The following is a 27,949-nucleotide window of genomic DNA, read 5'->3' as shown; positions in this document are numbered from 1 at the left end:
CGTTCAGCCCGCTCGGCACCTTCTCCTTCCACAGGCGCCTGGGCCTCGGGGCTGGGAGACCATGAACCCCGACTCCGGGCCGCGGGGGTGCCCTGAGGGAGAAGCGGGGAGAACCGGGCGCAAGCCAAAGGTGAGCTCCGGCGTCGGCGGGGGGCGGGGCCCCAGAGCTCCGCGGCCGCTGGCCTGGGGAGGCCCCGCCTGCGCCCGTGCGGACCCCGCTGTGTCGGCGCCCCGGGCACGGCCGGGAGGGACCCGGCGCGCCCCCTGCACCCAGGGCGGGGGTGGCGGGGGAGGCCGGCTGCCGTTCTCGGTCGCCGCGACGAGCCCTGAGCGATCCCGTTTCCACAGGCCGGAGACGCCTTCAAGGACATTTCCGTCTACTTCTCCCGGGAAGACTGGGCGGCGATGGGGGACTGGGAGAAGAGCCGCTACCGGAACGTGAAGAGCAACTACGAAGTGCTCGTCGGCCTCGGTAACGTCCAGGCAGACGCCGACGGGGGCGGACTGCGCACACGCGCGCGCACACACGCACACGCGCGCGCACACACCACGCACCCCGGGCCGGGGACCGCGGCGCCTCGTTCCGGACCCCCCTTCCCCCGCCCCGCGGGAGTGGGTCGCACTGGCTCTGCGGTGCTTGGTCCCCCTCGGGCTGCTGCTTTCACCCGGACATCTTGCTCCTCCCCAGGTCTCCGAGCGCCGCGACCAGCCTTCATGTGCCACCGCAGGCGGACCGCCGGGCCCCGGGCGCAGGACAGCGAGGGTTCCGACGAGGAGTGGACCCCCCGGCGGCCAGGTGAGCGCCGGGGCCGCGGCTGCGTCTCAGGAGCTGACGAGCGTCAGCGGCCAGCGGGGCGCAGAACGGCGCTTTGTGCGGCCGGCGCGTTCGTGGGAACTCTCCGAATGTGGGGTTGATTACATGTATGTGTACATGCGTGAGTAAGCGGGGACTGCATAAAGATGTAAAAGCGGATAAGAAACGACCGATTCAGAAGAGTGGCCATCACAAGAGAGGAGGCAGGTCGGCCGGGTGGGCAGGGCCGCGAGACCCCAGTGCCGACGGCCCGCGCGGGGCACGCGGGAAGATTCCTGATCCCCGCGATGAAGGGAGCTGGGTCCTGGGCCGGGGTAGGGAGCAGCTCAGCTTTGCATCGGCCTCTGGTGTCGGCCACCGACTCGCCCGGTCTAGTTTCCTTGAGCCCATCGTGGGCAGGGACGGTCTGCTTTCAGGGGTCTGAGCTTGAAACAGCTGAAGGCAACATGTTACCTTTGCCTTGATGGAAAGTCCGTTTCTGAGGTCAACAGACCTGAGGCTCCATCCCCGGACTGGTCGCTGCTGACCAGAATCTGATGATTGAGGGAGCGGGTGGACGGCCAGAGTGTGACACGTGGAGCATTAGATAGGAAGGAGGCGAGGCGGCCGTGGGGCCCTTAGGCTGTCGGGGTGAAGACAACAGAAAGGGCAACGGGTCGTGTTGCCTAAATGGAGTTCCTGCACAGTTACATGGCCTTTCTTTTATTTCTGCCGTGAAAGGCCAGTTTATTTATTAATAAATGTAATAGCTAATTTCGAATGGTAGCGTTAAGCACAGATGACACTTTGTCTAGTTTTTTACAACTTCTTAAGAATATTAGTTGGTGCCCCCCCGTAGCAACACGGGCCTTAACGATAGCTCAGAAAACATTCCCAGCAGTCCTTGGATCGCCCTTGGACTGCTCTCTGGTTCCAAATTCCCTGCACCTAATGAGCATCTCCAGATTTTGGAAACATTTGCCAACCAAAGCACTGATTTCTCCTCATCTTTTAGTCAAACCTTTGGTGGCCTTCAGAGGGGAACACAGTAAACACCCAAAGGTGAGTATTTCCCATATCCTGTTAACAAGAAACTCTTCCACATGGATACAATGCAGGTAAGAGTAGGAAAATGCAGAGTTTCAGAGATGTAGAAATGCTTCATTAGATGCCTGAGATCACAGTATCGGCAGTGGTGCAATCTGACCCACAGCTCCTACTCCACACCTCTTACACTGAAACTTTCCCAGTGGTACCAAGTTTACACTCTCTTAGCCATATACTGTTACATCATACGTCCAACTAATGGTTTCCACCGCACTCCTTTTCTTCTGCACTGAAGTGAAAGGTGCGCTGAGACCCTCTGACGGAGGGAAGCGTACTGATGCATAGGCGGTTTGCACAGCAGATGGTCCCAGGTGAAGGAGGATATAGGCTCCCTGGAACCAGAGCACCCCCTGTCCCCCAACCATGAGGAGCTTCAGGTTGGATAATTGTAAAACAACAAGTAATACAATGGCTTAAGGACGTCACACAGGTTACTCATTATTTGACAGACACTTGTCCCCTTGAACTGACTTCAAATGCCCATCTGTGTAGGAAGAAGTAACAGCTTCTTCCTCTGAGCACTAACCTGGCCACTCTCATCCTGTTCGGACTCATGGGCTCAGCCTGCCTACCTCTGCACTGAGAGGAGGCCGGTCCATACCTGATTCTTCTCAGGAGTCCCAGGGACCCTGAGAGCCCCTGAACTTTTGCTGAATGAATGATTTCACAATTACAAATTAAACTACCACGGATCCGCAAACGCTGAAGATAATTTCTGTTAGATTTCAATATGGAGATAGCTGAGGGGTAAGTTGATAGGAGGACCATGATTTCACATTCAGACTGTGTTACACAGCTCACACAACACTTTGGTGAACGTTGTTGTATTTCATCTTTGCCATGACGTTAACAATGAGTGTGTTATAGATCCAGAAGATGAAGAGAACTAGCTAGTGGTACAACCTTATTCAAACAAAATTGGTGGGAACGGGAACCAGCTAATCTAATTAATTACAGATGTACTTCCCAAAATATAGCAATTTGAAAATTTGAGCATCATTTTCACTAGTGTCTAGACATGTTTCTGCCAACTATTTTTTTACTCTCTTCCCAATGCCCCTTACTCTCACTATCATAGAAAAACCTGAAATAAAAGATCCTAACGCATCGGTTTGGTCTTGAATTCAGTATCCATACAGGCCTTTTCTTCTCCCTCTGATATCCACACTCCTCCAAAATTTCCAGGGGCTGTTGAAGTGTTAGTTAAATTCATGCATGTGGAAATATATCAAAGCCCTTAAAATTAAATAAATGCATCTTATCTTTTAATATGTGACTCTCACATTGAAGGCAATCTCCAGACCACCAGTAAGCAATGAATCTAGTTTGAAGGACTTGTCCACAATGACTAGTTTGCTGACTGCAAGTGGCTCAGAGCACGCCCAGAAACCCGTGGCCCCTCCTGGACAAGCAAGGACCTCTGGAGAGCGCTCTAGACGAAAATTGGGTAAGATAGAATCACTTGGACACTACAGCTCCTCTAAGTCCTCTGGAATGGATGATAAGCATGGCCTAGGTGTGTGGGGCGCACTTGGGATAGTCCTGGGTTTAAGCTGGACGAAGCTGAGACTGAAGTTAGCACTGGAGCTTTGGGCTGATCTTATAAATTCTCTTAGCTCCTGAATGCTGATGTGTAAAGTCAAGATAAGGACACATCATTCATATGTTGTTTGAAAGCATTACATTAAATTTAAAACTATTGACATGTGTGAGTTGTCCAATAAACCCACCTGTGATAATAGCGACCCGACCGTACATCCCTGGTGTAGTATGCTCAGGCCTTTGCTTAATGCTGACACGTAATGTGCCCTCAATCAATATTGTATAACCGAGTGAAGGTTAGGAAGTTACACCTGATCATGGGACGATCTAGAAACTGACATTGAATCCTCCATCTCTAGTCAGTGTGGACTCATAGTCTCTCTGAACCAGTAGTGAATGGAGGAAAATACCAGAGTACGTAGAAAGGACGGGTGATGCTTTCTGGGGAGGAGATTGTGTGCCTTCTGACAAAACAGAGACTGACACTCCAGACCCCACCAACCCAGCTCGCCTGCTCTTCTTCCTCAAACTCAGACCCCAAGAGAAAGGAGGTTCACGTGAAGATGTACAGCCTACGAGAAAGAAAGGGCCATGTGTACCGAGAGGTCAGCGAGCCCCAGGATGATGACTTCCTCTGTGAGTGACCCTCCCAAAGGGGCACATTATGTCTGGCTACATAATTTCATCTAGCCACTTGGTCCCCAAATCATTCCCTTCCTCCACTGTCCAGGAGAGCAGGATGGAACCTCAGTGAGGTGAGGGCCTGCACGCTCTTTGAAGCTCTCTGTATTCAGAAACTTCTAACCCCTGTTCCTCTCGCCTCCAGATTGTGAGAAGTGTCAGAAGTTCTTCACTGGCAGCTGTGATGTGCACGGGTCCCCTACGTTTATAAAAGATCATGCAGTGGACAAGGGGCATCCCGACCGCTCAGCCCTCACTCTGCCCCCTGGGCTGAGAATTGCAACATCAGGCATCCCTGAGGCTGGGCTTGGAGTGTGGAACGAGGCTTCTGATCTGCCTGTGGGTCTGCACTTTGGCCCTTATGAGGGTCGCATCACAGACGATGAAGAGGCAGCCAACGGCGGGTACTCCTGGCTGGTGAGAGAAGTGTTTGCCTCCTACCCTGCCCTTTGGCTTCCAACATCCTTCCTGAGGCCTGGTGGGACCTCACCTTCTACATGCTAGACATGGATGGGGATAAATAATATGGTTAGCTCTGTGTACTGAAAGGGCTTTGCATGAACGGGAAGCTCCTCCTGTTTAAGGATCAGAAGGTACCCCTGGCTGTTGTGACTCAGTGGACTGAGTGCCGGCCTGTGAACCGAAGTGTTGCCGGTTCGATTCCCAGTCAGCACGTGAGGGGTAACCACACGTGGATGTTTCTCTCCTTCTCTTTCTCCCTCCCTTCCCCTCTCTCTAAAAATAAATAAATTCTTTAAAAACAAAAGGACCAGAGGGTAACTGGGAGCAAAGTGGTACACACACAAGGCACTGGCTCCTCCCTTATAGGCTCCTGCTCTGATGGGACAGACTCATATGTGTACGTGATGAGTAAGAAAAATATCCTGATGAGTAAGAAAAGTATCCTGTGGTCGCAATTGGCGGTTGAATCCCCGTGTGAGCTGAAAGAGCTTCGATGACAGTATAGTGAAATAATTCTTCTGTTACCTCCCCACCAAAAAAAGCCTTTAACTTCTTCTCCTGAAACGCAGATCACCAAAGGCAGAAACTGCTATGAGTATGTGGATGGGAAGGATGAATCCTGGGCCAACTGGATGAGGTACGGTCGATCAATTTCTGGGTGCCCGAGAGGACTCTCGTCTGCCACAGGCTTTCCCTGTTATCCTGCCCCCTTGGTGGCCTCCCTCAATCCTGTTTCTTTTGTTCTCCACATGGGATTCTTTCGTATCAGGAGACATTTAGGAAAAAAGGAGATAAAAATACAGTGTACATCCTCAAAATATAAAGATGTATGCTAGACAAACTTTGGACAATGGGGAAAAGAAACCTTGAAGAGCCTAGATGTACTGGAATACTGGATTATGCTTTACTTCATCTAACATTAATTAAGCACTTACTATGGTTCCAGTTTAGACCAAGTTATTTATTACTTAAAGAGATCACACAACCCGTGTCCTTATGAAGGACTTACTGCAGACAGACATTAAGTCATTGCTTTTAGAAGTATATGAGTACACTTTTCCTAACTTTACAGAAGTGCACAGTGCCAGGATAGGCTAAACCAAGGACAGCCCAGCAAAGCAGCCCAGCATCACCTCTAACTAGAGCTGCATTCTCAGGCCTGCAGATGAGTGGTCATGAGCCCCTTGCACGAGCGGCTCTTTTTTTTTTTTTTTTTAATCAGGGAAAAGAGAATGTGAATCAACTATCATTGCTCTGTTATCTTGCTGAGACAGAGAGGCCTCCAGGTTTCTATGGGAACCTTGGGGGAGACAAGTTAATTTTACCCTAAGAAAAGTATGCAATGATTGGAGAAAGACCTCTCAAGAGAAGATAGACTTGGGATGAGTATTGAATGATGTGAGATAATCTAGAAGCAGAGTCTAGATCAAGCACCAGGTTCTCTGGTGTGAAACAGAACTCGACTTAGCGTTTAGAGAAGCTAGAGGGAGCAGCGTTTCATGGCCAATAGGGGTGGATCTTAAGTCTGGAACTGGGCTTTGGGAAATGGTCTTAGGCAAGATGAGCCCCGTGAGCAGGACTTGGAGACAGATATTCATATGACATCTGACAGAGGCTCAGATGTTGAACAGAAGGCTCCCCGGGAGCACTGGGGGGAGTGGGTGACATCAAAGCCCAAGGGTCTTAAGCATCAGTGAGGAGCTGGACGTGGATGTGACAGGTAGCGGGAACTCACTGGTGTGTTTTTCTTTCCCTTCCTCTCCCTCAATCACAGGTATGTGAACTGTGCCCGGGATGATGAAGAACAGAACCTGGTGGCCTTTCAGTATCACAGGCAGATTTTCTACCGAACCTGCCAGGTCATCAGGCCAGGCTGTGAACTGCTGGTCTGGTACGGGGATGAGTACGGCCAGGAGCTGGGCATCAAGTGGGGCAGCAAGTGGAAGACAGAGCTCGCGGCCAGGAGAGGTGGGCACCGCTGTTCTCCTTCAAGACAGAAGTAAAAGAGAGAACTCTCATAGAAATGTTCACAGTCCAACTCCACTCTAAAGTCAGTACAATTTCAAGTCAGATGCTTCAGAAATCAAGGAGTCATTTCATATGCATTTGACTCCTAGGAACAATTTTTATTTTCTTTCTGTTCCTATTTTTAAAATGCTTCATGCACTAAATACACAACAGCATATAGTGCTGAAAGGCTTAGAGGCCAAAAAACCCAAGTTTTAAAGAAGATTTTAATTATTTTTAGAGAGAAGGGAAGGGGGGAGAGAGAGAGAGAAAAACATCGATGTGTGAGAAAAACGTCTCTCATTGACTCTTGTACGCACCCTGACCTGACTGGGGACTAAACACTCAACCCATCCATGAGCCCTGACCAGCGATCAAACCCGTGACCTTTAAATTTGTGGGACAACACCCGACCAACTGAACCACCATGGACAGAGCAAAAAAAAGTTTTTAAACACTAACCAACTCTCTCACCAAGGCAGATTTTTCTAACCTTTTTATAGCGGTTTCTTCTTACTTTCCTCTGTATTTCTAGATGAAATGTGCATGTTAATATGCACTTATTCATTATTTCAGGTAGTTGTCCTGTGAGTTCTTACTCTGTGCCACACAGAGTTCTGGGAACTGGAGATACTGATTAGCATAAAGATGAGAATCGCTGCTCTTGAGCAGCTGACGGGCGAAGGAGGGAAACTCAGGGATGGATGCTTGCATGTGCACAATATCACACAACAATTAGTGCTGTAGGGAAAAGGAATCCACAACCAAGTACCTGGGGATCACTGCGAACGGAGGGTGCAGTGTGGCTGGTGCTCAGGGAGGGTCCTTTCCATGGAGAACACTTAGAACAATACCTGTGGGCAAAGGGTCCCAGGTAGAGGGGCAGCTAGTGCAGAGAAGGAGAGGGGGGGTTTGAGCTGTCTGAGGGACACTCGGTCTCGACCTCAACATGGAGGGTAACAATGCAAATCAGATACAGGTCCAGCAGCTGGAAACACAGGGTCCATGATCCAAGCTGAGCTACTTGGACGTTCCTTGGCAAGATGGGACAACTCTGCTGTTTTCAGCTGCAGCGTGAGCATGAGAGAGTGATGGCCGGAAAGCCCTGCAGAGGCCAGGGCGTGACTCTGTTCTAAAATTAGGCTTTGTTAAATTTTGGAAAATCAACTTCAGTGGAATCCCACAGTGATGACTTCATTTACAAGTGAGAGAAGATGCGGATGGGCTGCAGGAGTATGGGAGTCGGGTGTGTTGGAACTGTGGTTGGATAACTATTTTAAAACAGGACTTCCTAGTGTATTTGAAATGGGCTAACACTGAATGAAATAAAGTGTGAATACTTGGTGTGAGGCTGAGGAAGGACATGTTTTTATTTTATAATTTCAGAGAACTGAGAGAAGCAATTGCTAGGTGGGGCCCGTGGTTTCTCTCTTTACTATGACTTACTTAGAAGATACACGTATATGGAAAAGGTCACTGCAGTTCCATCCACACAGGGAGTGGAACAGCCTCTGACGCTACTTGAAAGTCCCTAGTCTGGCCTATGTGCAGGCACGACCCATGATACGGGCTTTCTGCTTTCTGAAAACATTGCAGTGCATACAAATAAAAAGAAAAATAGGAACGGTGTGGGGGACAGAGCTTGCGTTGTCAACACTATAAGAATGCTTGGCGAGACAGGTCTTCTCAGGAGACCAAGTGTGCAGCTGAGGCAGCCTTGTCCATGTCACTGCTGACCAAAACCTTCTCTTTCAGCAGAACCAAAGCCAGAGGTCCACCCATGTCCCTCCTGCTCTCTCGCCTTCTCCAGTGAGAAATTCCTCAGCCAACATGTGAAACGCAGTCACCCCTCTCAGATTCTCCCGGGAACATCAGCAAGAAAACACCTTCCGTCAGAGGACTGCTGCCCAGCGGAGCAGAGTCAGCAGCAGCAGCAGCAGCAGCAGCACCATGCCGTTACACACAGCTGGAAGGACACAGGGGAAGGTCGAGAGGCCAAAGAAAGGTCCAAACCTTTGCTTAAAAGGATCAGGCAGAGTAGGGTTTCAGGGGCCTTGTTGAAACCTCCCGATAAACAAATGGGAAGCTTGAGTGAGCATGAGGGGATGATGGAGGAAGAGCTCAGCACAGGCCAGAAGGTGAATCCAGAGGACACAGAGAAATTATTCATGGAAGTAGGAGCGTCAAGAATTGTAACAATCAAATATGGAGGGTGTGGGCAAGGCTTCAATGACAGGTTACAGCTCAGCAGACACCAGAAGATACACTCAGGGGAGAAGCCCTATGTTTGCAGGGAGTGTGAGCGAGGCTTTGCACATAAGTCAGCTCTCATCAGACACCAGAGGACACACTCAGGGGAGAAGCCCTATGTTTGCAGGGAGTGTGAGCGAGGCTTTGCACAGAAGTCAGTTCTCATCTCACACCAGAGGACACACTCAGGGGAGAAGCCCTATGTTTGCAGGGAGTGTGAGCGAGGCTTTGCACAGAAGTCAGTTCTCATCTCACACCAGAGGACACACTCAGGGGAGAAGCCCTATGTTTGCAGGGAGTGTGAGCGAGGCTTTGCACAGAAGTCAGTTCTCATCTCACACCAGAGGACACACTCAGGGGAGAAGCCCTATGTTTGCAGGGAGTGTGAGCGAGGCTTTGCACGTAAGTCCCATCTCATCTCACACCAGAGGACACACTCAGGGGAGAAGCCCTATGTTTGCAGGGAGTGTGAGCGAGGCTTTGCACAGAAGTCAGTTCTCATCTCACACCAGAGGACACACTCAGGGGAGAAGCCCTATGTTTGCAGGGAGTGTGAGCGAGGCTTTGCACGTAAGTCCCATCTCATCTCACACCAGAGGACACACTCAGGGGAGAAGCCCTATGTTTGCAGGGAGTGTGAGCGAGGCTTTGCACGTAAGTCACATCTCATCTCACACCAGAGGACAGACTCAGGGGAGAAGCCCTATGTTTGCAGGGAGGGTAAGTCATTAGCACCTTGATAGCCATAGTGCAAATGCAGCCTCCACGCACTTTACACCCCAGCCCTGAGGGCACTTCAGATAAGTATACTGGCCCTTGACTTTCCCCAAGAGTGTCATTTGTAAAGAAGTAACTGGTTAAACAAATCCTCTACTTTCATAACAAGAGATGAGATAGACAAACAGCTCCTTAAATGCTATGGAGATGTCAACACCAACCTCCTCCCTGTTTTTTGGCCTCTTGTTTTGAAACATGTTGTCTCCATACAACTTTGAATCCCACTTGCCTTACTCCCCCCATCACTGAAAGCAGAGCCTTCCAGGAGGACCTCACAGAGCTAGTGCTCCAAGCCACAGAGACTCAGCTGCTGCAAGGCCTGAGTCCGGAGTCAATCTGGTTAGGCTACCACCCAGGGAGAAGAATATGGGGGGTGGGGTGGCAAAAAAAACCCCAAGATGTATTTATAAAAAGTTGTGTATTTATTCTTACATATTTAACCTTCAGTCACCTTCAAAGTGCTCTCCATTTGCTGCCATACACCTATCCAGATGTTTTTTCCACTGCTCAAAACAGTTTTGGGCCCTGGCTGGTGTGGCTCAGTGGATTGAGTAGCCAGCCTGTGAACCAAAGGGTTGCCGATTCAATTCCCACTCAGGAAACATGCCTGGGTTGTGGGCCAGGTCCCCAATTGGGGATGAGCGAGAGGCAACCACACATGGATGTTTCTCTCCTTTTCTTTCTCCCTCCCTTCCCCTCTCTCTAAAAATAAAATAAACTAAAAATCTTAAAAAAAATAAAAGTTATAAAATACATTTCTAAATAACCCTCAAAATAAATCACAATGGGAAGTTAAAGAATAATTTCAACACAAAAAAATTTATGCATTAACAATAAGGGCTTAATTATTAGGTGTCATCCCTAACACCCTGGCTGGTTTGGCTCAGTGGATTGAGTGTCGGCCTGCGAGCTAAGTGTCGCTGGTTCGATCTTCCAGTCAGGGCACATCAGAGAAGGAAAACTCTGACTCCAAAAAACCTCCGCTGCCTTGCGGCATACCTCTTCAGGGGAAAGGCTAAGGGAGTAAACCCTGACAGAAAATCCGGAGCCGGAGTCCCTAAGGCGGTTTGACGTTGTAGTCAACACCGGCAACTCCTGCGGCGCACCTGAAGCCAAGCTGTATTGACTCCGTCTTTCCCTTGGACCCTTCAGCTGCGAAGAGAGGGGGGGTCTGCTGCATGGGCAACAGCAGACCCTCCATATCACCCTGCCCAGGCTCTGTAGCTTCAGCTTCACTGGAGAGGACACTCCAGCGTCATCGTAAGATGTCGATTCAACACGGGAGGAGACAGATACCGTGTCACTCCCGAGTCGGACTGCACAGCCATTCTCGGTGGTGCAGATAGACTCTTAAGAAGCTACACCATCGTCTCTCGAGACGGACGGCTGCCGACGATATTTGATTCACTAGTTGCACGGGATATGGCAGCAAGAAGGGCTTTTCCGTGTGAACACTCAGGTGTTATTCCCAAGATACACACAAGGTGGCAGCAGAGAAAAACCTTTCCTGCCAATTTCCTCTCAGGTGTTGTTCAAAAGAGTCACAGGAAATAGCAGAGCTTTTCCTCCACTTTCATTCCCAAGGTGCACGCTGGCAGCAAAGAGCATTTCCTGATTACTTCCATTAAGGTGTTATTCACAAATTGCACACGAGATGGCAGCAGAGAATTTTTCCCCACATTGACTGGAGTGTTTTTCATAAAATTCCCATGAGGTGGCAGCAAAGACCACATTGTCCTACCTTAAGGGCTCTGCCTATGCATTAAAATAAGAATTTAAAAGAGAGAGAATCCAGACTTGATAATAAGCTCACTTTCATATAATTCCTATTTTAAGCCCATCAGATGCCTCATCTTACGTTGCTCCCATTTGCTAGATGAGGCAGGAACATTTGTTAACAGCATTTCACACCTATTTATACCGAAGACTCATTCTAACATGGTTCAAAGTCCAGAAATCAGGCCTAAATGGGCCAAGATGAGCCAGAAAAGCACGCAGACACGATAACCTGGACAAATACAGTACTCCGACAGTCCTTGCAGCTTTGCGTTAAATCTTGGTCTTTCTATTTGAAGAAAGTCTGCACATAACCTAATGGTGCAGCTTGCCACTCACTCACCCCAGCTGGTGTTTGGGGCAGGACTTGTCCAGGCAGCTAGAGATGGGAACAGGTGGAGATAGAGGAAGTGTCCTGGCCTTTCACAGGAGCAGAACCACCACCAAATGCCTATAACAATGGCTTTCCCACTTCTACACTCTGCCTGTCTTCCAGTCATTGAAAATCTGTTTTTGGATCCAAAGCACTGATATACTCTGTCCATGTTCCCTTCCCCGGAGGCTTCACCTGACAACAGCTTCCTGGCTGCTCAGAATGGAGTCTAGGGTGGCAGCTTCCTTATGGGAAAGTGCCTGAGTCCCAGACAGGTGCAGAGCTGAGTCCTGCCTCCACCACTCACAAGCTGTGTGACTTCAGGCGAAGAAAGGAAAACTCAGTCTCCTCCTCTGTCAGATATGATGACACTCCCTCTCGGGGTGGCCGTGAGGATTCAGTGAGGTGGGGCATCTAGCTCCTGCCCAACTTGTGATAGCCACTTACTCTCCATCTTCCCTTCCTGGTCCTTTCTTTATCTTCTACGGGCTGGATAAATCAAGAGTTTGGCAAATAGTCTCCTTTTAGCAGAATGACTCTCCTGTTGGTGTCCAGGGAGCCAAGCTCCCCATGGGCACGAACTTTCGCAACTATCTGGCTTTACCCTCATATTAGTATTAAACGCAGCCTCTCTCTGGTCCTCGTACCCCTGCTCCTCTGCAGACTCCTGGTCCCCACCTCAGCTCAGGCCAGCACCGCCTCTCACCAGTCTTCTCACTGGTCTCCCTGCTTCCTCTCTCCTTGTCATCCAGCCCAACTGCCTCACTGACCACCATGACCTTTCTAAATCAGGGATCTAATCCTGTCACTTCCCACGCATAAGAACTGCCAACAGCTTCTCTGCCCTAGCCTAGAAATTAAAGTCTCCATCATCAGGACAGTGTTGAGACTCTTATCAGACCCCACCTTCTTTCCCTGGTTTTATGTCATACCACACCACCCAATTCAGTCACCAGGAACCCCAGACATCAGCATGAGCCTCTCTGGTTGGAAGATCAGTGAGGGCTTTAACAGAAGGAGGTGCCAGCACTGAGACTGAGCCTTGAATGTGGGGAACTGAATGAAATATAGACTTTAGTTAATAATAATGTATCAATAATTGTGTAATAATTATAACAACTCTGTTAAAAAATAGAATGAAATTAAGAGTAGACATGCTCTTCTTCCTCCACAACTAAGAAGGAATAAACTATGTCAAAACTAGACACAACCAGAAGTTCCAGAAAACCGAGCTGCATGGAAGTCCAAGAAGCGAATAAATAAAGAAGAAATATTCACCCAGACAGGTAAGGATGGAGCCAGGGCAGAGAGGAAGCAGTGTGGCCACAGTGGCAGCAGCAGCAGCAGTGGCAGGCTGGCAGCTCATGGTTCCAGTGCTGGGGAAAATAAAGCCTCATTGCTTCTGACTGTGAAAACCAGGGGGGTGGGACAGAGGAAGAAATTGCCAGTCTCAGCAGAGTCCATTTAGAGGCCACAATGGCCCTAGAATGTCCACAGACCCACCCACTCTGGGGACGACACCCAGGGCAACAGCTAGAGAGGTGCCAGTCCCATATGGGAAGTGGGAGAAGTGCCTGGAAAAAGGGCAAGCATGGAGCAAGTGGCACTGTCTCCTCTCAAACCCCTCCTCCACATACAGCACCACAACGTGGTGAAACAGATCACCAGGTAGTGATAAATACCTAAGACTACACCCCTTAAAACGTAACAGGTGTGACACCTCTACCTAACAGACAGAGGCAAACAAACACAGGACCCTGTCAAGATAAGGAGACAAGAGAAGTATGGCACAAAAGAGGGAATGGATCAAAGTTCCAATGGGAGAACTAAGCAACAAGGAGACAGTCAACCTAACAAATGAGATAGCCAACCTCACAGATGCAGAGTTCTAAACACTAGTGATAAAGATGCTCACAGAATTGACAGATATGTTTTAGTACAGCAAATGCAGAAAGGAAGAAGTGAAGGCTATGCTAAATGAAATGAAGGAAAATCCACACAAAACTAATTGTTAAGGGAAGGAAACCGGGGTTCAGATCAATGATTTGGAACATAAGGAAGAAAAAAAAACAGTCAAGAAGTACAGAATGAAGAAACAAGAATTGAGAAAAATGAGGAGAGGCTTAGGAACCTCTGAGACAAGTTTAAACATGCCAACATCCGAATCATAGGGGTGCCAGAAGGAGAAGAGGAAGAGCAAGAAATCAAAAGCTTATGTGAAAAAATAATGAAGGAAAACTTCCCCAGTTTGGCAAAGAAAATAGACATACAAGTTCAGGAAGCACAGAGTCCCAAACAAGCTAGACCCAAAGAGGACCACACCAAGACACATCATTATTAAAATGCCAAAGGTTCAAGATAAAGAGAGAATCTTAAAAGCAGAAAGAATAAAGCAGAGAGTTACCTACAAAGGGGTGCCTATGAGACTCTCAGCTGATTTCTCAAAAGAAACTTTTCAGGCAAGAAGGGACTGGCAAGAAGTATTCAATGTGATGAAAAGCAAGGACCTACAACCAAAATTACTCTATCCAGCAAAGCTATCATTTTGAATGGAAAGGCAGATAAAGTGCTTCCCAGACAAGGTAAAGCTAAAGGAGCTCATCATCACCAAGCCATTATTATATGAAATGTCAAAGAGACTTAAGAAAAAGAAGATCAAAACTATGAACATTAAAATGACAAGAAACTTGCATCTATCAACAACAGAATCTAGAAAACAAACTAAGCAAACAAGAATAGGAACAGAATCATAGGTATGGGGATCATTTGAAGGGTTATCAGCTTGGAGGAGAAAGGAGGAAAAATAGGGAAATGATGCAGTGATGCAGAAGCATAATTGGTTGGTACAAAATAGACAGGGGGATGTTAATAATAATATAAGACAGGGTGAAGCCAAAGAACTTATATGCACAACCCATGGACATGAACTAAGAGGGGTGGGGTTGCTGGAGGAAAGGGGGTACTGGGCAGAGGGGAGCAAAGGGGGAAAAATTTGGGACAACTGTAACAACATAATAAAATATACTTAAAAATAAAAATATTAAAAATTAAATAAAAATAAATTAAGAGTAAATAAGAAAAACCTACCACCTCAAACTGAGAAACTAGAGAAAATTAGTGCTGTCCTAGTGAAAATATAAATTTTTTTAGAAGATTTTATTTATTTTTAGAGAGAGGGGAAGAGATGGAGAGAGGGAGAGAAACGTAAATGTGTGGTTGCCTCTCACACCCCCCCAAATGGGGGCCTGGCCCGGAACCCAGGCACGTGCCCTGGCTGGGAAAAGAACCAGTGACACTTTAGTTTGCAGGCCGGCACTCAATCCACTGAGCCACACCAGCCAGGGCTGTTAGCACTTCTTGTTTCCTGCATTTTCTCTGTCCTCTCCTTGTCCTCTGAGTTCTTTCTCTCCTTTTACTCCAATTAAGTGAGTACTGGACACTCTGGGACCTTTGCACACCACTTACTGGGATGGGAATATGCTTTCATAATAGCATATGCCAAATTAAGAATGTGAAAATTGTAGAACAGATGTGACTCGGTGTGATGAGGACAGGCAAGACGAGTGACTGGAGGGTTGTGGGACAAGGCGGGACTGGCCCAGAATCCCGTGACATCCAACGGGGCCAGGCTGCTGTGGACATGGTGTCTCCCCCAGACCTGGACGGGCTTCTGAGAGCAGTGAACACAGAGGGTTGTGCAGCAGACAAGAGATCGTGCCGAGGGCTGCAGGTCCTCCACCAGGAGACGTGAGCGTCTCACTCTGGGCAGCCCCTCGGGGCCGCGGCCACACTCAGAGGCTCACGCACGGCAGGTGCTCGTGGAGAACAGCCGCACCCCTGCAGCTGCTGCTCTGCGGGGCTGGGAGGGGCCGGGGGTGTCTCACTGCCCTTCACAGGGTAATCGCCTAAAATGCCAGCCTGCCCGCAAGGCACGCGTTGATTATGAAAGTTCACGAATTTATTTTTAAATGCAGTGCAAAGGGTTGCCTTTGTAAAGAACATACACAACCCGTCACATTCTTCGTCGTGCAGACCGACTGGTGCGCAATGCAGCTGCTTGATGGAAAGCTGCTTCCTACCGGCCGCATCTCCACTGTCAGCACGTGACAACTGGAACTACCGTTCCAGGCATAAAAACTGATTTACATGCTCGTGGTGGGTTTAACCATCTCACTGGATGCAGCAGGAGATACAAGTGAGTTTCCAATTTATCTCTAGATCATGACCAGGGGAAGGGAGTGGGGAAAAAAAGAGAAAAAAGCTCAAACCACCGCAAATTCTTCTTAGAGAACTCGGCCCTCCATACGTAGGGGACGCTCGGCCGAAATGACAAGGTGGGTGACGATGAGAGCAATTTAAACGGATTTAACCAGAAATACCCGATGCAGGTGTTTCCCGCTCGGAAAGCACGTGAGGCAGGTGTCTTCGCCGAGGGGTGCGTCTGAGCAGAGCAGCGTCAGGGAACCAGGTGCAGGACGGGAAGGAAACGGCTGGTCTCTCACAGGCCTGCAGCGAGGCCCCTGAGACCTCAGAGACCAAGACCGCCAGCCTGCAGCCAACCCCTCAAGCCAGACCCCTCCGATGCGGTTCTGGAGACAGAGCCAGGCTGCCTGCATCTTCCAGGGCCGGGTGGAGCTGCCGTGGAGGTGCGGGCCCCTCCCGGCCCCGGCCCCTAGGCTGTGTCAGACCCGCTCAGCCTCTGCTCCCTCCGAAGGCTGAAGCCCTGCTGCCCACAAGGCTCTCGGGCGCAGCGATGCTGGGAGGCCAGGTGCTCACACCCAGGAGGAGCCGACAGGGAGGCTTGTGGAGGCGTCGCCAGTCTCCCCACATTGAGAACGACAGGCTCACTTCAGAGAAAAGGGCCTCCCACCCGCTGTTGGCAGGAACGAGCATGAGTGCGGCCCGGGGCGGACAGTCTGGAGGCTCCTCCAAAGTCAAAACTAGATCTGCCGTGCGACCCAGCGAGTGCCCTTCCGAGTGTTTCTGCAGAAGAAGTGGGATCAGTGCCGCCAGCACATCCGCACACTCGGTTCGTGTCAGCGTTACTCACAGGAGCCGAGACGCGGGGACAGGCTGAGTGCCGCTCAGTGGATGACCAGATCCTTCCACCTTGGACGTGGATAAACCCGAGGACGTTATCATAGATAACAGAAGCCAGACTCGGAAATACTGTGTGATCCCGCCTTTCTGTGGACTCTGTAGGCGAAAGTCACAAGCCCTCTGCTGGGGGGCCTGCAAGCGCCCCCCCCCCCAGGTGTCCTGTGACCTCAGCCTGCAAGAACTTGCGAGTCTTGCTGAAGCCAGCGGCCGCACGCGGCTCCTGATGGCTAAGTCACGGAATCCAGGGAACAAAGCGGGCTGAAGACCTAAGCCTCCTTCCCATAGTGATAACACGGGATGTGGAACAGACCCTTGGACCTTTGTGATTTACCACTTTGCTCTGTAGCTCCACAGGTCAATGTTTATCCCTCTTAGTGGGACAGCGTAAGCCTTTTAGTTCTGTACCTCTATAGGTTAATGTTTATTCCTTTTAGTGGGAAGAATGTTTGTTACCATGTAAGTCTTTTTAGTTTCTATTTAGTTTTACTTAAAATAATTTTTTTTTCTGCACCCAATAAAAGAAACGGAGGGCTGTGAATAATCGCTGATGGCCTGAGCGAGCCACAGCCCTCCGTGCATAGCTGGCCACTCATCCTGCTTGCTGGAATTATCTCTGCGTCTCTTTCCACAAATATTCACGCAACAGGACTCAGCAACAGTTGACAGAGAAGCAGAGCAAAACGGCAGTGACCGGGGGCTGGAGCAAGGGAGGGGGGACGTCGGTCAGGGCGAAGCCTCAGTTGTGCGGGACGAGGAAGCACTGGAGACCCAGGGTAGAAACCGGGTGACCACAGTTACTGGTCCTTCCCACACACCTGGAGGTGGCTGAGAGCGCCTCGTAGTGGCAGCCCTCCTGGGACCCCGAGCACCGCAGAGAAACCCTGTCGGAGTCCTTTTACCTGAAGCATACAGACGGACGCAGAGGCCAGACAACAGGGCCCGTCCGTGTACTTGACAGCAGCTTGGAGGGTCAAGTCTGTGGACTCTGAAGGGATGTTTCCCCATTTCGACTTGCCCACAAGTTTCTGTCCTTTGCAGACTAGAGCTTGATGCGAGAAAGCTGACGTATTTTATTATTGAATTTAATAGGCTGACACTGGTTAATAAAATGGTATGTGTAGGTCTCAGGTGCATAATTCTATAGCACATCACCTGTATATTGTACTGTGTGTGCAGCACCCCAAGTCAAGTCTCCTTCCACTACCATGTACCCCCCGTCACCCTCTTCTACCTCCTCCCACCCCCCTCTCACACGCCAGTCCATTCTTAAGACCCCCTGCTCTGGGAGCGGCCCCCACTCCTCCCTGCATACTCCCCGCACTCCCCAAGCTCCGTCACTGCTGCTGCTCTGCTCACATTGACCTTCACCCCCAGAGCCAGTGCCGGGCTTGGCTTAGAATGAGCTGCTCAGCAAGGAGCGAGTGAAAAATGAATGAGCCGGTGTGCGGCCCACCCGCCCCCACTGCCTGGATACGCACCCACATGGGACCTGGCACACAAGTCCCAGCTCGCCTGCATGACTCTGGATAGGGCCCTCTCCATCCCACCAGTGAGACAGGACTCAGAGAGTCTGGGTCACTGACCTTGACTTAGCATGTCAGCTGGCAGAGGTGGGGGATGCGAGCCGCCCCCCATGGGCCAGGGTCTGCCCGGCTCTCTGGCTCAGAGCAAGCACTGGGGGTGGCCCCTGGCTCCTCCAGAGGTGGGGCCAGAGCCGGACTGGGACCAGGCACCCCTACCGGGTGGCCCCAGCGTGCGAAGAGCTCAGAGGGACCCATGCAGAGGTGGGACTGGTGGGTGGAAACAGAAACCTGGACCCTGGCTGCAGGGCCAGCTCAGGGGCTGGGGGTGGGAGAGGGCAGCGCCCTCTGCTTCCTGCAACGCTCACCTGCTGTGCAGCCAGGGCGGAGCAGCTGTGAGCAGAGCCTGGGGCTGCAGGGCTCTGAGGGCACCTCAGCAGGTGACAGGGTGGGCATTCCCCACACCCGACAGCAGGGGGCAGCAGAGAGACAGGCTCCGGAGCCCCACCAGCTGCGCCCTGGGCTTGGGGTGGGCTTCCCTGCGGAGGCTCAGGGAGGATTTGGGGGAGCAGCCTGGTGTGGGAACAAGGCTACCGGAGCCCCTTCCTCGAAGCCCTGGGTACCCTGACGCGGCAGGCACTGGATCTCCCTGAGTCAGGCCACACTCTTGTCCCCACAGTGCTCCTGTCCCCATGGCCTCCGTCGGTGTTTGTTGATTGACCACGTGACCCAATAACTGGGTCAGGGCCCCCACCCGACAGAGGAACCTCAAGTCCTGGACGCTGCTGCCCCCTGGTGGCTGTGGCCAGGAGGACCCTCCTGGGCTTGGAGGTCTGGATCCCCGAAGGTGTCCTGAAGCTGGTTTACGGGCACCTGGGGCCTGACTTATACAGGAGCTGCCTGTCCTGTGCCGAGGCCGGCAGGGGCACCTACCTTTCCGAGGGCCCCCCAGGCTACAGACTCTGAGGCTGGGTTCCTGGGACCCTGGACTCAGAGGCCCTGCCAATAGGGTGCACGACTACATTTGAATTTCAGAAAAACAACAAGTACTCTCTCGGTTTTTCACATGTCTCAGGCAATGTTTTGTGTTTCACTTGCTGTCTCTGGCAGCCCTACTTGTCCAGCCTGGGATCGGCCCCTCCAGCCCCTGGCCTGCCCTGGGTGAGGGCCCATGGCCCCCCAGGCGGAGCTGCCCCGCGTGCCCACAGACTCTGCACCTCAGCCCAGCCACAGCGCCCTGAGTTCAGCCAGCTCGGAGGCCCTCACACCCCAGCTCAGGCTTCTCCACCGGGACTACAGCTGAGGAAGGCAACCTCAACTCAGCAACCCCTGTGGCTGGAGGGCACAGGCTGTCCCACGGTGAACTGATGACCCTGTGTCCCTGGAACTGTTTCTGGGGACCCCGAACAGAACCAGAGGGCAGCTGCTATCGAGGGGGTGGCTGGCAGAGGGACAGGAAGTGGGGTATTCAGGAGGAGCACCCCACACTACCTGAGCCCTGCCCGCTGGCAGCACATAGCATCTGAGCTGCCTCCACTTCCAAAGACCACAATTCCTGGTCCCCAAGAAAGAAATGAGCAAAAACTCAAACGCGAGGAGCTGAGACCACCAGGGCCATCACGGCCTGGAGGTGGAGGTCCCCGGGCCCCGCCAGAAGCGACATCAAGCAAGCAGGGTCAACTGGCCACCAGAGGCCACAGGGCTGGCACAAGGGCACGGGGCACAGGAAGCCCGTCCCGGTGGGAACCGATCTGCGGTCAGGACCCTCCCCCTCCATGAGGCCGCTCACAGAGCGGCCCCTGCGCGACTCCACCGGATACTGACACGTGGGTGGGACGAAAGAGTCAAAGGGTGGTTTTCCTTGGGGCGTTCATTGATTGGAGATACTGTAAAGCGGTTTGGGGAAGCCTGTGCGGATGAATCAGTTTTAACAACCAAATGAAATGTCATGATATCAGAAGCGTGTGCTCTCCTCCGCTCCTCTGTGGCCCTGGCTGGGCCTGGGGGGTCTCGGGGGCGGGGTCCGCACAGCCCACCTTTCAGGGGCTGAGAGCGGCTGGCGGACAGAGGGGCAAACGACAGCACCATTGTGTTTCGGGAGATGCCGAGAGCCATGAAAACAACAGGCTCAGGCGACGTGACTAGGCAGTGAGGGGGACCACACTGGTTTTCTACTGCGGCCCCAACACAGGGCCTCAGACACAGCAGCCACACCACAGAGCGTGCGCCGGATCGCAGGTGCCGTGACGGGTCAGAGAGCCGAGGCGGGCTCATCGGGTGCGCTCCGCCCCGGAGGCACACTGACGGGAGAGTTCCCTCCCAGGTCCCTGCCAAAGCCACTCCTGGCTTCCAGGGGCCACCCAAAACCTCAGCTCCCGGTCCCTCCATTCAGCCTCAACGGCTGACCTTTGCCCCCCCCCCGCCCCACGCCCACCCCCGGCTCACCTGCAATGGTTGCCATGATACCTCTATGACCCGTCTTAAGAGTCTTAGATCTGTGACCCGTGCTCACAGCGCCGGGTTGGGACCTCCGCAGGCACTCCCCAGCAGGGGCAGGGAAGGGCTCCCCAAGATCTTGTCCTAATGAAACACAGACTTGGCTGTTGGGACACAACTGGCCCCACGGAGGACGGGGGGGAAGCCACCTCCAAAGGACAGCAAGTTCCCCCAGGGCACAGACCGCCGGGCTGGCTGGGGGGCAGGGCAGGGCCAGTGGGCAGACACAGGGCCCTCGGGTGGGCACGAGAATGGCATGATGTGATGGATAGTTTTTAAAGATCCCGCTGTGATTTGACATTGGAAATCACATCTGACACGGGGCCCGAGAGCACAGGTAGGATTCAGACCTATGAAGAGGGAGAGACATGTGATTCAGGTACAGAGACGCGGGCACGCGGCCCGGAGGCGGGAGACGTGAAGGCGGGGCCGGGACGCACGCCCCGAAGAGGCCAGTGAGTGACGGGACGGGGCAAGGGGGGCAGGAGACCCTCTGCGGAAAAACAGACGGGACAGCGGGGAGGGGGACCCTCCGCAGAGGAACCTTGGCATGGGGCACAGAAGACCCAGATGGAGCAGTTCAGAGCAGAGGGGACAGGGGACAAGCAGGCGGAGTCATGGGAAGAGGGGGGACAGGAGACACTGGGAAGCAGGAAAGGGGAAACCTAGGGCCCCTCCATGAAGGGAATAGGGCAGAGCGGGGAGGGGACCCTCCATGGGGGGTCAGGGCAGAGCGGGGAGGGGACCCTCCATGGAGGGTCAGGGCAGAAGGGGGAGGGGACCCTCCATGGAGGGTCAGGGCAGAGGGGGGAGGGGACCCTCCATGGAGCGGGAAGGGCAGAAGGGGGAGGGGACCCTCCATGGAGGGTCAGGGCAGAAGGGGGCGGGGACCCTCCATAGAGGGTCAGGGCAGAAGGGGGAGGGGACCCTCCACAGAGGGTCAGGGCAGAAGGGGGAGGGGACCCTCCATAGAGGGTCAGGGCAGAGAGGGGAGGGGACCCTCCATAGAGGGTCAAGGCCGAGCGTGGAGGGGACCCTCCATGGAAGGTCAGGGCAGAGCTGGGAGGGGACCCTCCATGGAGGGTCAGGACAGAGCAGGGAGGGGACCCTCCATAGAGGGTCAAGGCCGAGCGGGGAGGGGACCCTCCATGGAAGGTCAGGGCAGAGCGGGGAGGGGACCCTCCATGTAAGGTCAGGGCAGAGCGGGGAGGGGACCCTCCATGGAAGGTCAGGGCAGAGCGGGGAGGGGACCCTCCATAGAGGGAACAGGGCAGAGCGGGGAGGAGACCCTCCATGGAGGGAACAGGGCAGAGCGGGGAGGGGACCCTCCATGGAGGGTCAGGGCAGAAGGGGGAGGGGACCCTCCATGGAGGGAACAGGGCAGAGCGGGGAGGGGACCCTCCATAGAGGGAACAGGGCAGAGCGGGGAGGGGACCCTCCATAGAGGGAACAGGGCAGAGCGGGGAGGGGACCCTCCATAGAGGGAACAGGGCAGAGATTAGAAGGGGCCCTTTAGAGAGGGGGCAGGGCAGAGGGCATTGGGGACCCTCCATAGCGGGGTCAGAAGAGAGGGGGTAAGGGACCCTTCCTATGGGTGTTAGGACAGAGGGCGTAGGGGACCCGCCGTGGAGGGAGAAGACAGAGAGGTTAGGGGACCCCCCGTGGGCGGAACGAGGCAGGTGGGGGAGGGGACCCTCAGTGGAGGGGGCCCGGGGAGAGGGCGATTCGGACTTTCCGTGGAAGGGGGAGGGCAGGCGCAGTGGGCACCCCGTACTGAGGGAGCACCCGAGAGGAGGGTGGGACCCCCTCCACTGAGGGGGGGCAGGGCAGAGGGGGAGGGGAACTCTCCATGGAGGAGGCAGGGCGGGGGGCAGGGGACCTTCCATGAGGGACAGGTGACGGGGGTACTGCGCCCCCTCTATGGACCGTCCCCTTATTCCCCTTCCCTGCTTCTCTCCTGGGTCCCCCGTCCTCCCTGTCCCCACGGCTCGCCCTGCCCTGCCCTTCGCAGGGTCCCCCGTCCTCTCCGCTCCGCTCCATCTGGGCCTTCTGCCCCGCCTCCTCTGTGGACGTGCCCCTGGCCCCCGCACCGTCCTTCTTCCCAGAGGGCCTTCGGGTCCCCCACCCTGTCCACTCACTCACGGGCCTCGGAGGGGCGGGTGGCCCCGGTCTGCGGCCTTCGTGTCTCCCGCCTCCTCGGCTGCGCGGCCGCCCTCTGGGCCTGAAGCACACCTCGCCCTCTTCATGGGACGCGAGGGGCCATTTTCACCCGGGGCGCCACGCGGATGTTTAGAACACGCAACACCTGCCCGTTCAGTCAGGGGACCGACCCCTTCCCTTAGGTGGTCCCATTTAAAAACCGACCACCTCGTTTCAAGCAGGAGCCCAGACAGAGGGCTCTCCTCGGTCTGTCGGCCGTGTCGGCACAGCCGACGGGACGGTCAATTCACGGGAAACATCTGAGAAAACAGAAAACAGGGAGAGAAAAAGGAGGAATCGGGAAAAGAAAGCGAGGACGGCCTTGAAGACAGACCAGCGCCCCTGACTGAACGGTCACAGGCCGCGTGTTCTCCGAGTCCTCGCAGCCCACCGGCGAGGCGCGGCCCCCGGGTGAAAATCGCAGGTCTGAGTCCTACGCGCTCTCGGGACACACCTCACGTGTCATTTCCAAGGTCAAATCACAGAGGGGTCTCAGGGGGGTCGGGGGTGGGGGGAGGGGCGATGAATGGGGACGGAAGAGGGTCGGGTGGCGAACTCACAGCACACAGACGACGCGGGACGGGGCTGTGCCCCTGCCACCTAGAGAACCGGGTCAACCGGTAGGGTGCCAATAAATTCAAAGACAATTAGATAAGGGGTGGGGGGCCCTCTTGAACGGGATGAATACCCTTTTAAAGGAGACCCCGTCCCAGACTTTTCGGGGGGGCCGCTTTGTCAGTGACACCAATGTCTAACCACTAGGCCGTACGCCTGAGACTAATATTGAAGGTCAACTCTAACGCAAAATTTGAAAACATTATTAATATCAGAAACCTAAGTGAGATAAATAACATTTAAAATCCATAAATAAAAGAGGTAACTCGGGCTGATCTTTAAAACACACAAATCACATCATGTCATTCTCGCGTCCAAAGGCCTTCCCGGGCCCGGCAGCGGTCCGCTGGGCACACGCCCGGCCCGGGAGGAGTCACACTGCCGGGAGGGGAGCGACCTGTCTCCTCCTCCAGGGGCCTCCGTCACTGCTCTGGTGGCACCTGGCAGTGCTGCAGGACAGACCCCGGCTTCCTTGACAGTGGGCTAAGCATTCGCTTTGGCGGCTTAGTTCTCGCGTGGGAGAAGACACACACGTGCATTTTTTTTTTTTTTAAAGCCTTCATGGTTGCGGTAGCATTTTCAACCCACCCGAGAAAGCTTCATGCGCCCCCAACGCCCACCCTCCCCGGCGCCCCCGCCAGCCTGGCTCACCCAGCCCTGGGGGCAGAGGGCCAGGGCGGTGCTGCCCAAGCGGCCGGTCAACGGGCACCCGGTCGCGCGTCTGAACAGAACTGCAGCGCTCGCAGAAGGCAACGGAGGGAGGCCAAGGCTAGGATCGGCCACGAGCCGGGGGGACTGATCTTTCACCACGCAGGGGTGCATTGGCAGCCGCGTGACCCCCACCACGCTCTCAGAACTCCATCGCCACCTCCCGGGGACCCGTGAATCGCCCACGGCAGGAAGCAAGCAGCTCCCCGGCTTCTGAGGACCCACGGGCCCTCTGCGGAGCCCTTCAGCTCACGCGGCTCGTCTCAGCCTGCGGACACACGACACCTCAGGTCCCGGGATGCGGTCTGTTTTGAGTTCTTAGTTTCACCTTGACAAGAAAGCCAGGTCTGGGACCCTCGTAGGACTGCTGCCGCAGCGGCTGAGACAAAGAGTGCGCGATTCCTCAGGAAAACAAACCATGGAACAGACAGAAACAAGAACCGCCACGGGCTCTGGCGGCCCCACCGACGGGGGTTTGCTCAGAGAGCTCAGGGAGGGTCTTGGAGAGACATGCGCACAGCAGGCCGACCTCAGAGAACAAGAGAAATCTCCAAGAAACACTCTAACTCTCTACGGAAAGGATCTCAAAAAAAGAACAACAAACAAGCCCAGAGGAGTAGAGGAAAGGAAATCATCAGGATCAGGCCAGAAACAGATAGATGGTCTTAAAAAAAAAAAAAAGAAAGAAAAGTACAATACAAAGCACCTGCAACCCAAAGGTGGCCCTTTGAAAAAACAGACAAAAGCGACCAACCTTTCTCCAGGCTCATCCGGAGAAGAAGGGAGCCCTGGCCAGAGAGCCCATCGGTGAGAGCGGCGTCCCAGTCCTCCAAGGTCGCGGGTTCTACCTCGGGTCAGGGCACGGACGAGAGGCGGCCTGTGAATGTGTAAGAGAGTGCAACAGTAAATTGATGTTTCCCCCTCCCCCCCCCCATTCTCTATCTAAAAGGCAATGAAATAATAAATAAAGAGACAGGATCCCCCCCATCATTAAAATCAGAAACGAGAGGAGCAGTAACAACGAACCCCACGGAAGCGCTAGGGACGGTAAGAACACATCGCCAACGACCACACGCCGACACGCTGGACGGTCTGGACGCCACGGACACGTTCCTAGACACGCGCCGCCTTCCAGACTCCACCAGGAAGAAGCAGAAAACCTGAAGAGACCGATCACGACGAATGAAATTGAAGCGGTCATCAAAAACTCCCAAGAAACAAAAGTCCCGAACCGGATGGCTCACAGGTGAATTTTACCAAACATTCAAAGAAGAACTAACACTCATCTTTCTCGAACTCGTCCAAAAAATCAAGAGACAAGAAGTCTCCCAAGCTCCTCTCACAAGTCTGGAATCATCCTCCTTCCCAAACCACATAAAGACACTAGAAAGGAAGACGATTAGAGGCAATAGCCCTGAGGAACGTAGATGCTACAATCCTCAGCAAAATTTTAGCAAACCAGACCCAGCAATACCTTGAAGAGATTATCAACAACAACAACAACAACAACAACAACAACAACAACAAAAAAAAAAAAAGGTCATGCACCATAATGAGACAGCGGGGCGTTATTATCTCACTATCCCAGGGATGCAAGGTCGGTACAGGAGCTGCAAACCAACAAACGCGATGCGCCACAGAAACAGCATCAAGTGTGAAATCACATGATCCCATCAACAGGTGAAGGCTTTGAAAAGCGTCTAATAAAACGCAGCGCCCGGTGAGGAGAACACGTCTCAGCAAAGGGCTACGAAAGGGAACACACCTCAGCATGAAGGCCACACGTGACCAGCTCACAACCAGTAACACACTCGGTGGCGACAACCCGAAGCGTCTCCCTGCAGAGCGGGAACAGGACGGGGGTGTCCGCTCTCACCGCTCCCATCCGACACGGCACCGGCCGTCCTGGCCGCAGCGACCGGGCGAGGAGAAGAGACCAAAGGCACCCGCATTGGGCGGGAGGAGGTGACGCGGTCGCTATTCGCAGATTCTGTGCACAGAGAGCCGCGACACGTCTCCCAACACTGCCGGGGCTGACGGACGCATCCAGTACAGGAGCCGGACACGAACCAAAGGGCCGGACGGAAATCGGTCGCATCTCTAGGCACCAACGACGAACTACCAGAAAGGGAAACCGAGAGAACGACCCCACTGACAACTGCGTCAAAAGACAACAGCAAACCCAGGAAGAAACCTCACCAAGGACGCAGAAGGCCTTGTCGGCGCCAAGGCCGGGTCCCGGCGGCTCCGGGCACCGAGCCCGTGAGCGGCGCTGCTCCGGGGCTCGCGGTCCTCCGACGGGAGCGGCACCACCTGCACGTCACAGCCACACGGACGGTACTTACGCTCGGTCTAAGGTGAGAGACGGTTCATGACTTCTCTCTGTGTACTGGGCGGAACGGTGCTCAAAACTGTGGTCATAACGCCTCATCTCCATACGCGCCCTCCTTCCAGAGACGCTCCGGTTCCTCTCTCCACTGGGCGGCGAGAAGGATGACGAAGGCCAGAGAGTGAAACCAACAAGCCGCGTCAGGCGGGGGCGAGACGAACCTGAGAGACAGAACGTGACTCGTCCAAAGTCCAACACTTACTCAGCCGTCAAGCCAGAGGGAGTCTCGCTTCCCATCCGAGGCTTCATGGGTGAGGGTGACAACGCCAGGCCGTGACGGCGGGCTTTCAGTGTCCGAACCCAGTGAAACCTCCCTGCTCCTCGTGTCCCACGATGCGGGCCAGGGAGCCCCCGCGGCTCATCCTCTCTCTCTCCACACAGTGACTCGGGGACCCGGGGCTTCTCGGCTCTGCGGCTGCACCGAGGGCCCCGGAGGCCGGCTGCCCCTCCACGCTCAGCTGGCGAGGCCCACGGACCAGCGGCACGCAGGACCCACGGACCGGCAGTGGGAGGAGGGCCCGGGAGGGCCGCTCCCTCCGGTCCCGCCTCTGGCTGGACCTGGACCGCAGGGCGGGAGGGCTGGGAGACGCAGGACAGCGCGACCCCCGTGCATTGCGCACCCGGGACGGCCGCCCGCCTCCCTGTCCCCAGCATGTGCAGCCGACTCTGCCCACCGTCTCCAAGAGGAGTGACCGGGGAGAGGACTGAAAGAACGGGACGTCACGCCAACCAACGCAGCCCCTCCGAGGCCCGTGAGTAAAGACGACACTGTCCACGCGTTTCCAGAGACGGTCGGCTCGCTGTCCAGACTCACTTTCTCCACCCCCCCACCCCCGCCCCTTTATTTCTTCTTGACGACAGGGAACGCGTCATTCTGGAGCCAACGTCCAGCGGCCAGCCGTCCCCGCACTGATGACGACCACGATCTTGAGACAGAACAGAGAAGCCAGTGCCTGTGGATTTTGGAAGGAAGCAGTAGCCAGCCAACTGCGGACAGAATTCATGACTGGATGACTGACCGGCACGGCGGTGACCCAACGGGTCTCCTGCCTGGATGTCAGCTCTGTGCTGAAGGCGGTGAGCCTCGGCACAGCTCCACGGGCAGGACGGGATGGAAGCAGAGAGGACTGGACAGGTGCCGGTCGGAGCCAGCG

The 27,949-nt window shown here is 53.9% G+C and overlaps 1 protein-coding gene across 1 annotated transcript; it reads left to right on the top strand.

The window, feature by feature from the left end:
• The first annotated feature begins 61 nt into the window (after nucleotides 1-61).
• On the top strand, nucleotides 62-27,503 carry LOC150022899 (histone-lysine N-methyltransferase PRDM9-like). The gene is made up of 13 exons (XM_090288578.1): nucleotides 62-130; nucleotides 349-472; nucleotides 689-796; nucleotides 1,809-1,855; nucleotides 3,191-3,347; nucleotides 3,977-4,078; nucleotides 4,269-4,540; nucleotides 5,155-5,222; nucleotides 6,360-6,553; nucleotides 8,348-9,562; nucleotides 26,861-27,046; nucleotides 27,177-27,334; nucleotides 27,447-27,503. The coding sequence occupies exons 1-13, from the start codon at nucleotides 62-64 to the stop codon at nucleotides 27,501-27,503; spliced, it is 2,757 nt and encodes a 918-aa protein (XP_090144704.1).
• The last annotated feature ends 446 nt before the right edge of the window (nucleotides 27,504-27,949 follow it).

This window comes from Furipterus horrens, unplaced genomic scaffold (genome assembly GCF_987537825.1).
Source record: "Furipterus horrens unplaced genomic scaffold, mFurHor1.1.pri manual_scaffold_1, whole genome shotgun sequence".
Taxonomy (NCBI): Eukaryota; Metazoa; Chordata; class Mammalia; order Chiroptera; family Furipteridae; genus Furipterus; species Furipterus horrens.
The sequence above is the reverse complement of the archived record's forward strand: the minus strand, read 5'-3'. Positions and strand labels throughout refer to the sequence as shown.

Bases quoted from the DNA above. Each gene is read 5' to 3' on its own strand.
- LOC150022899 (XM_090288578.1), top strand. From the start codon at position 62: ATGAACCCCGACTCCGGGCCGCGGGGGTGCCCTGAGGGAGAAGCGGGG. The intron at 797-1,808 runs GTGAGCGCCGGG...CTCATCTTTTAG, and splicing joins GTGGACCCCCCGGCGGCCAG to TCAAACCTTTGGTGGCCTTC. The intron at 4,541-5,154 runs GTGAGAGAAGTG...CCTGAAACGCAG, and splicing joins ACGGCGGGTACTCCTGGCTG to ATCACCAAAGGCAGAAACTG.